This window comes from Hetaerina americana, unplaced genomic scaffold (assembly GCF_022747635.1).
Source record: "Hetaerina americana unplaced genomic scaffold, ioHetAmer1.1.p SCAF_15, whole genome shotgun sequence".
In the NCBI taxonomy this organism is placed as follows: domain Eukaryota; kingdom Metazoa; phylum Arthropoda; class Insecta; order Odonata; family Calopterygidae; genus Hetaerina; species Hetaerina americana.
In genome coordinates, this window is record NW_027286625.1 from 14,321,613 (window position 1) to 14,332,498 (window position 10,886).

The following is a 10,886-nucleotide window of genomic DNA, read 5'->3' on the forward strand; positions in this document are numbered from 1 at the left end:
GCTCCTCCCTTCAAATTGAGAAGCTGTGCAAAATGGAGTGACTGGTTACCCAAAAATATTCTCAAAGCTGAAAATTAATGCTAATCTTCATGGAAAAATTATATTAGTTTATCATTATATCACATACCAAAGTAAGTACTTAACCTGATGGGTAATTTTCATAAGCAAGGGAAGAACTCGCCATAAACTATGCCTAAATGTGTGGCAAGTCTGCACATTCAAGAAGAGCCAGTTCCTATCCCTGAGATTCAAGTAGTTTTTTCCTAAGTTACAGTAAGCAGGGTCTTTGCACATCTGACTCAATAGCCTAGTCTAGGCTACAAGCAACCTACTTCTCACAATATGAGATAAAACTATTAGGTACTTGAAATGAAATTGCACTGAACAGAAAATACATCTCTCATATTTATCTATTTTTAATAAATGAGGACATTTCAATTAAATCACAGCCAAGTGGTTTTGATTAAGTGCAGCATTTTGGTTAATTGCTAAAGAAACTGAATATCCTCACAGCTCTTTATCATATCTTTCCACTCTGGCATAGAAAATTGAGGACTTGAAAATCATCTCTGAAGAGATGAAGTTGCTGATCCCATTAGAAAATAAAGTTCCACTAGTGTAAGTTCCCGACTGATGATATTTTTGCTAAGAATACTCCTACTTTGGCATTTTTGATGGAAATTCTCTAAAGCTTTCATCTAAAAGATAAACATTGACTTTATCAATCCTGAAGAAGTTCTTGAGAATCTGGATGTCCTTAAGTAACTACACTTTCATTACATTCAGCGCCTTTGACTCCTTTACATATGCAAGTTATCATGCACCTGTAGCATCAATAGAAATAAAATGAAGCCATTGGAAGAAAAGAATTATTCCAAAGTGATTTTCAATTTAGAAGAGGAAGAGAAGTTCACCAAATTTTATGCCAATGTCATTAATGTGAAATGACAAATGCATCAACAGCATTCATGTTGAAAACATACCGAGAATAAACTTTTTCCTCAGGAACGTCTACTATTCATGTTTACATATCCTCATTCATCATTGATATACTGCTTCTCTTGCCCACTGCGTGTCCATAAGTGGCTGAGGCATTATCTGCCCTCATCACCCAAAACTATCTTCAAAAACATCATCTACCTCTGTCCAAATTCCAAATATTGTCATGCCTCAAAGATCGAAAATATCAGCCTAAAATGCATTAGTAGAGCATCATTACTAATACTAGATTTATAGGAAAAGTAGCACAATTTACACAACATGAAGAAAGATTCAGTGATTAAGCTCAAAGTCAATTCCTTTTGGGTTCTCCACCATGTCAGATATTATATTGCTAATGTTTCACTAGATAACTCTGCTGGAGTTCTTGGCGGGGAACCCGAGAAAAACTCACCAACAGGACACACCAGGGAAGCTTCCAGGGAAGCACAAACTTTCCAGTAAAATGTCATTTTATATAACGTTAAACTGATCACCTATATGAACTAGCAAATTCCAAAAATAATAAATTTTTAGCATCCCTAGCTAAATAAACATAAATTGTGCTTTCATATATGGGTTTGTGGACCTGGCATAGGGAAGGAAGGGAATGCAACAATTTAAGAGCATAAAAATCATTCGCCTTGACTGGGATTCGAACCCAGATCCCTCAATATCCGGTCGAGTGCTTTAGCCACTTAAGCTACCGAGGCGTCCTCTTAAACTCTGAAATTTTGGGGCTTTTAAAGGAACTAGATGTTATGACGAAATACCGTACATACAATGTCACATGTATTCGTAGTCGTGCGCGAGGCACCACTGTCCACGAGGTTAAAGCCAACTTTAAACACATAGGGTGTTTTCCCTTAAGTGGCTAAAGCACTCGACCAGATATTGAGGGATCTGGGTTCGAATCCCAGTCAAGGCGAATGATTTTTACGCTCTGAAATTGTTGCATTGAAATGCACATTAGCGGATGACTCCGTTAAAAGTTACTGTTGCGGCATCTCCCGCAGTTTCTTTGGAAGGAAGGGAATATTGACTAGATAAAGTAGAAGAGTCAGATGAAAACTTAGGTTCAAGCAGTAGGTTGATTATAAGAAACGCATTAAAATTTTTTCTCATAGTAAAAGGCCTTTGGTGTATTCAACCAGAAAAGTTAAACGAGGCAATCATCAACTCTCTGCACATCTAGTCCTAAAATAAAGGGAGTAGAGAGAAAGACAGAAAAGGTTCATTCAGAGATGAGTTGTTCATCAGTGATCATTATCTGGGAGGTGGTTTCCTGATGTCTTTCTAAATATTGTGTTCAATACGATACCTCATGTGCTGACTATATTTCATCTGGCTCTTAATCTTGGACTTCGCCAATGGTGACACTAATAGGAATAATTACCATTGCACCAGTTAATACAGATTCAGGAGCCAAAGGAATGTGTAAGCCTTTCTACCATGTGAAGGCCATTGTTCAAGTGATGGCCCTAAAATATCCTTAGGTGGCCCTAATGGTTAGGGAGTGCAATAAGGATCTTTAGTTCAGAATACTAAAACATGTGGCCTTGCAATATTATTAATATGTTCTATGCAGTGAAATTAATATTTAAAATGGGATATTGAATACCAAATTTACATGTGAAATGTCCATGGTTCCTTTTTGAATAGGTTGATGTTGCAAGAACATTCAACCTTGTCACTGATATATCACAATGTTTTGTGTATAGCCATACATGAATGAAAGTTTAAAGTGATCAGCATGGATCAGGATTGGATGAGCCCAAACAAAGTCAGATATATAAATAATAAAATTTTTTCCATATATTCCAATTTGTCAATGGAACAAAGTAAATAAATAATTCACTAATTACACTGAAAATGACATTATTTCAAGGATTAAATGAAGAGGCTCATATACAAATTTACATGTAATTACAGATGCCAATATGGTGCCTTATATTAAGTACAAAATTTAGCAAATTTCTAGTGTTTATGCTAAATGCTTACTAGAAAGGTTAGTCAAACAGGATGAATATTATTCTTATTCAATATCACAGCATCTTGTTACAGTACATCAATTAAATTGCACATAATGATTGGCTTCCATGTTTTGGTGTGAACACAGAATAATGACAATATAGTGCACAGCAAGATTCCTCGTCAAATTGCTGGACATCAGATATTTACAACATTGATGTTATTAAAGATGGTTAAGCAGCTCTAAAACTAATAGTCTGAAGATTTTCTCTGCCAATATGGAGACGCTTTGTTTTCATAAAGTTTAAGGTTGACCACCCTTTGACTGTAAAATATATTTATGGAAATACTACTTCATCAATGAAGACATCTTTGTCTGTCATTGGAATGTCTTCCACCAACTGCTCACTGAATGCTAAGCCAATTGTATAAGGTGTGCATTTGAGAGAGGCTGCACATCGGACTAAAAAATCATCATAATAACCTTTACCCCTTCCAAGCCGTTTTCCTGAGGATGTAAAACCAAGTCCAGGCAGAAGTATCAGGTCCAGTTTCCCTATAAAAAAGGTAATACCTTTCACTATATAAAGAGTATTCATTATGGCATGCATTACAATACACTTAGTACTGAATATTTTACACAACACTCTTAACATTGCTCTATGGATATCAAGCACTTTGCAATGTACTAATAACTAATTGTCTCCACAAAACATTCCTCCAAATTTACCAGGTGAATATGAACATTAGAGCTAAACAAAATTTGAATGAGGATATAGCAGTTATAAAAAATGAATATTTGAGAAGTTATTGGCAATTAGCTAGTTCCTTCCTATTTGAATATTAATCCAATCATTGAGACCTCATTTCCTCCAACAGTTTCACAATTAGATGTATTTCTCATTTCATGAGGGCACCATCTTATATACATTTCAAGGTGAATTCAACCACATATTTTAAATATATTACTTTTTTCTTCTCAAATGACTTAGATTTTTCTTTTCATTCATCAATAAGCATTAAATTGACCACGGACAGTACTTTAATACTATTCTCTTACACGGTGTCAAGTTCACACTCCTGCTGATGGTCGCTGATTTGCCCAAAATATTGGCATAGTACCCCAAAAATTCATAATTGGCATTAGGACCATCCTTACAAATTTAAAAAAATTACAAAGGACCTTACATATAAGCATTTCATTCAAGTTGAGTTCTACATTCAACTTACCTCTAGCATTATGAAGTTTCCACATTCTGGAAAGGAGTATTTATTTATACAAGTGAACTTTTAAAACTATCACAAAAGTGAATCGAGTGTAACCTTGTATAAAGTTAAGGGTAGACTAAGGAAATCAAGGGTGAATGTGCTCAAAGACTCTCAAGATAAAGAAAGTTGTCTTTCAAACATGTATTATCAACACATAAATTTGACCAAGGCAAAAAATAATGCAAATATAGGTTCAAATGAAAGAAATTAGGAAGATTGAGTTGGTTCTTGGAAAATTAAATCAGGTTTTTTTGCACCTACCAACACAAAAAGATTACAGTATGAATGATATATTTACATATATACTACATAATAATTTTAATAAGAAAAGGAAATAATAAGTAAATATTGCACTTTATCCCTATGCCTTTAGCACATTTTTACTCCTGAGTGAAAATAGCTTTCCCTTCTAACAGCAACCATGTTGACAGATAGAAAGAGTGATTCATATACTTAAAATATTTTATGAAATTTAAGTTTCAGGGCTAACCAATATTTTTCATGCATGTATTTATTTACAAAACATTTTCCCAATTTTTCAGCTCTAGTAAATTAAAGCTTCATGCTGTAGTTAATGACACAGTTTTGTGCAATCAAAAATATGAGACACTAATATAACAGCACATAAATGATGATTAAATTCCAATTATCCATCATGCCAGTGCAGTCTTAAACAAACAATTATAATAAACACTTCATCACCTATATCCCTTACAAGTGAATTCTTTCCTTTACATATTTTGTGCTAAATCTTAGATTCAATACCTATTTTTTCAAGAATTTGTCATCTTGCTTTTTCTGGGCCTTAAGAAATGAAGGTATGTTGATCATTGTAGAAACAGGTCATACATCAATAGAGTTTCTTAGATTTAACGCTTGAAAATTCTTCCGAGCATGTATGGGTTTTCATTACAATTACCTATATAGGTATTAATTTTTGCAAAGTTTCTTGAGGAATGGCCTTATTATTTTAAGAATTTCTATTCTTTGCATGTCTCATGATATAAAGACTGAACTGAACAACCTCAGAGGATTAAAGGATTTATTATTTGTATCAACAACAAATTATAAGGACCTTGAATATCACTTCAAAAAATCAGCTTATTTCTTGCAAGGGTCTAAAAGACTTGGCATTGCTGCAGCAAGTAAAAATTGTCACTTAAGTCCACTATTTACTACTAATCTACAGACTCAGAGACATTAGATTTTGCTACCTAATAAGGATGTGAAAAACTTATTTACCTGTTTCAAATACATTTTCCCTTTCTTCAGTTTTTGGAGGCTGTTTTATATTCCATTTATTCTGTGGTAAGTTCTGATAGTCTTCAAATGTCAAAATCCGAACCATTTCCATTGGTTTTCCTTTAAAGTATTGGGGCACATAACATTTCTTGCCTTGTGCAAATATGTCATGAACAATTTGTTCAGTCTGAATTTCTTTATCAAAACTCAAATAAATTGATATACACTCAGCTTGCTTATATTTACAATGTTGAAATATCTGGAGTGGAAAAGAAAATTTTGGAAAATTTAAATCATATAGAATGAAAATCAAATTTTAATTTTTTCCAAAAGACTCAAACATATATTTTATCTCAGTCAATTATAATTATTAGGGTTGTGGGTTACATGGCAAAAGGATTTTTTAAAGGGGGTAGACAAATAAAATTCCAACAGCGATTGTGACAACACACAATGTGCCAATGAGATTGATGAAGAATGCAATGCTTAAAAGAAAAATGCATTACACAATAAATGGGTGGTTTGAAAAGTTTCCGTCTCAGAAAAAATGTGCTGTATCTTTGTTAGGTCAGAAACTTTTCAGACCACCCTCCTATGCAGCAGTATTTTAAATTTCCAACACTGATTTTTCATATGGTAAAATTCATAAACATTATCTACCATCATCCATTTGTATGCCATTCCTTAATACCATACAAATATTCCTATTAATTGTTAATTTTTATTTTGCATTTAGTATTTCCAGAGTAGAATTGTGGACCTTTTGTACATAACAAGGGCAGATCGTATTTCTCTGGAATAGTTTAGGAACATTGGTATTTAACCCCCAGATATTGACGGCCGTATTAGGGAGATCTTGCGCTCCCGATTTCCTATTCAAATAAATGACGTTTTTACGGTAAATCTTTTAACTACATCAAAATTTTCATTAAAAAGACGATGCGCATATGCTCGCACCTAGTGGATGGATACAGGATGAATATTACATAATAGAAAATAATTTAAAATGCTTCACAGTATGAACCCCATAGGCAACCTAAGAAACACAATACGAGTAACCACTCCACGAGCAAGGTGAGAAATTAAACCCGTTTAGATTATCACCTAAGGTACTCCAGCCCCCAATGAATCGTAGGAGATAAAAATAATGACGCAAAACAAATTTCGTAAGGTCGGACCCTGAAAGCCGCCTCTTCACATCATCAACACGCTCAAAGGAATCCCAACAATGCATCCCTCCCCTACGCCTACTCCTCGCTTCCTCGAATGGAAGCCTACCGTTATCTCCTGCCCTTCTTTCCATCGAATTTTTTTCTCCTTACCTTGCGAGCGACCGCGTCCGACTGCTGCCTTATTTCGTCTGGAGTCAACCGGTTAATTTTATCGCTAAGTTCTTTCCGCAGGCTGTTCTTCAGACCGAAATGCTCTGCAGAATCCAGCGACGTACCAGTTCTACACCATGCAGTTTCCATCGCTGCTACGTTATCTGTGGGGTCTCGTTGGGTATGGTCACGGAAACAGCAACGAAAGAAGGTCGTTGTTGCCAGAGTTCGCGCGGGAAAAATCATCAGACGGGTAAAGCTGGGTGGGGGAGTTTTAACACTTGACGTCAGGGGCGGTAGATACGAAGGTCTAATCGGGAGGAGACATAATACGCACACTTGAAGGAAAAAACAAGGTAAGAGTACTGGCGTCACACAGAAACAACGAGGAAACATGTTTGTTTAGTTTCCCTACCGTGAATCAGCGATGTGCCGAGACACATATGCCGTTGAAAAGCGATTGCTGAAGTCGCCTGGATTGATTTTTGACAAGCTAAGCAAACCGTCCAAACTATTCGATACACATGGAATAATCCATATATTTAAAGGGCACATTTAACACTATGGGACGCGACCAATAAAATGTAGTTCGTCTGCAGCGGAAGACGGATTTTGAAGAGCGTCTGATGACCAAAACATTCTTTTTACAAACCAAGGGACTTCAATCGTACAAAAATATTTGGGGAGAACAATAATCTTTCAAATTTTATGAAGAGATATATTTTTGGACGATCATAATTCATTACAGGGCATGCGCGGTGTCTAATAACTGGACAATCGCACATTCTATGGCGGGCAGATGATTACTACTGCTAACCCGCTTCGATATTAACAACATGTTTAAAATGCACAGGCTCATGAAATGGAGAATAATTGCCATTTTTTGCATTTGGTAATCCTTCTATTTTCGAAAATTTTATGTTTATAATTGATGAGCTTCACTCTCAGGCTTCATTTGATCAAAAATCGCATTTGAAATTAATATCGAGTGAAAAGTTGCTCAATATTTATGTGCAAGTATCGCACTTATACACATTAATTGGCCCAGAAGTTAGAAAATCAATGACAAGTATCCAATGAAATTAAAATATATTTTATAAAATCTCACCTTTTATTTCGTCAACAAGTCTAAAAGTTCCAACCACGAAATTAAGGGAATCAAACAGATATATGCGCCTATTAATTTAGTTTATAAATTTTGTTTATTTATCCTTTCTGTGTCCGAGGGTATCTTTTTTCAGACTTTGCCCATACCCTACGCCACATGCCTGTCTTTTCTAGAACCTTCGAATAGCCAACGTCGACCTGTCACAATTTTCCCTCATGACGTTTTCCCTTCCATCGACGGTCAGGTGTACGACCAAACTTGTTATTTCACTCATTAGCACTAGCGAAGCGCCAGATTGGCTGTGGAACAACCGAGTCCCAACGACACTCAAATTGACTGGCCTGTTCAACTGAACGACAGATACTTTTATATGGTATTTAAGTAATCTATTTTTTACGTTATGTATATTTGTGGCTTCAATCGTTGTACAAAAATCTTCCATTCATCGCCGAAAGCTTAGGTCACCGCACCGGGTAGATACGAGACGGGAGATTGCTGGACATACATCACTTGATGCTAGGATTAAAACCACCTTGATCCGATTGTTTCTTTCCGCAAATTCGAGTAACTCATGCGTTCAAAAATAAGGTAAATTACACTGATAGGCAACCAGTATTGATATTCAATAATCGCCTTGAATCGTGTCACGAAATCCTCGGAATAGTTTTCGTCCAGCAGGCAAAAGCGTCGACTCCCTAATAAATTCTGCGTCTCGGCAGAATGTATTAGGGAGTCATAAGATCATTACTAATACCACTTTCTCTAAACACTGACCTTGATTCATCTTGATATGACGCTTCTTTGATTGCATGAGTCGAACGATTGCATCACCACATGTTTACAGAGGAAACCTATCCTTACTTCAAGACACAGCTCTATCATTTTAAAGCATCTCAAGTGCACCCTCACATTCCAGCGGCTTTGATATTCTAATCATCATGTTGACTCTTCCCAGACCCTTGCGGCAACAGTATTTATCACTAGTAGACTAATGTCCACAAGAGAAGAAAGAAAGCCATCAAGTGCCTCGGCGAAGACGAATATATAAAATCCAACATTGACCTTGATTTGCGAAATAACGTGAGTCGCTACATGACCCTCTTGCATGCCAAAGGAGGATGTAACTCAAATGTTCCTGTGGGGCGGCTTGACAATTCATTAATGAATGTCACAAACCCTGCAGAATATTCAATTTCCTTTCAACTGGGCATGAAAAAGCCCATTTCGTGGTAACTATCTAGAATTATTTTCATGCATTTATATCTACTTACCGATGCGTATATCTTAAACAGTTACCAATTTTTGTACACACAAAATTCTCAAAACTTGAAATGTTTTTTATGTCGGATTTGCTGAGGAAGCCCATTACACAATCTATGGAATCGAACGGATTTACCTTATTTCCGCGGATTGTTTATAAACTGGATTTTTTATACTTAGTCTAAACAAATATTAACATTATTATTTATGCACTAAGGTTGGGTTCACATTCTGACAATTAGGCAAACTGATGACAGTTAAATAATGCCAGTTATGTCACCATTTTTACCCAGATGTCTGCACTCCAACTTTCACTGTCACAAAAATTTAGAGCACTAAGTTAATTTCGTAAAGGCCATCATCGAATATTATTTTTGTACATCAAATTCATTTCGAAACACAGATGTCAAGGTTCATCAGCTACTCAAGTGATTAGTGTCTCTTGATGATGTGAAAAGTTGGCCTGTTGCTCTAAAGCTTTCAAATATTTAAAAAGCTTTAAATAATGTCATTGATGTAAAAATCATACAATGAGAGAGATAATTAAGAACAGAACATTTTAGAAACTGGTGGGAATATTTTCTTTTTAATGTTCCAGTTGCTACCGATGAGTAGGTAATAAAATATAATGTTGAAGGACAAAGGGGAATAGTACTAATAAATCAAGTGGTGATTAGGGAGATGTAAGAGGTAATTTAAAGAATTTTCGTATTTTTTACACCACACACAGTTGACTAACATAATACATTTTCAACAAACATTCAGAATTTCACAAATTCAGGTGAAATACATGTCCTGGAAATCCTTCGTTTAGTTAAAATTCTGGGTCTTTTATGTATTAATGGGTGTCCAGTATGTTAAAAGCCTGTCTCTAAAATAAAAATGAATTCCCTAAAAACAAGTAAGCTGATGTGGAGGGGGCATTGAACAAAGGAGAGGAAGATGATTAATGGAGGAAAAGATGGACAGGAGAGTCCATTTCATCATTACTTGCATTGGCTTAGGTGTTAGAGGGTGTTCTTGTGTGGTATACAATTGTCTATACCCCACAATGGATTCCCAAATGGCACTTAAAAACCTGCTGTTACAGTAGGTTTTGGGGAGTGGTAAGGATGATTAAGTAGAACCACTTATAAAATATAAGACAGCAAATTGGCAACAGAACACAAGTTTGTTGATGACAAAACATTCTTTGCATTTCATGAAATGAAAAAATTTCAACTCATCCATAGCATTGGACATAAACAATTTCCTTTCTTAGTGCAAGATCTCATGTAAGATGTTGCCGCACATGTTTAATATCCAGCAAGCATTTGGCAAACTGAGAAGGGATTTGGTGCTACTATCCTTGTTTCAAATGCTTAACTACTTTGACTGATGTAGACAAAATTCATTAGTCTGGCCAACTGAGTTCATTTTAGATAGCCAAGGTCATCTGCATCTCTAGCAAATGCAAGTTATTTGGAAGCAGTGGGCACCACAAAATGGAAGAATACGGAAGATGATGTACATTAGAAATTATAGATAAAAATAAAATCTCATTGTTGACATTTGTTAAGGTAAGATATTATACGACGAATGGAATTAGCAATTTTACAAATATAATTATGGTTGCATATGTTGTGTGAATGACATTGCTACAATTACTTTTCATCCTCCTCTGCCATTAATATGAAATAATTTCAAGTTTTTCCAAGCATAAAGTGCACTGACTATATCTCACTTATGCTAGCCAG

At 35.5% G+C, this 10,886-nt stretch overlaps 1 protein-coding gene across 1 annotated transcript; it reads right to left on the bottom strand.

Moving 5' to 3' along the window:
- Window positions 1-2,850: 2,850 nt before the first annotated feature.
- On the bottom strand, window positions 2,851-7,134 carry LOC139686879 (5-formyltetrahydrofolate cyclo-ligase-like). The gene is made up of 3 exons (XM_071583955.1): window positions 6,783-7,134; window positions 5,461-5,719; window positions 2,851-3,505 (listed from the first exon to the last, which is right to left on the bottom strand). Exons 1-3 carry the CDS (start codon window positions 7,026-7,028, stop codon window positions 3,288-3,290), a joined length of 723 nt encoding a protein of 240 aa, XP_071440056.1. The 5' UTR covers window positions 7,029-7,134; the 3' UTR covers window positions 2,851-3,287.
- Between the last annotated feature and the right edge of the window lie 3,752 nt (window positions 7,135-10,886).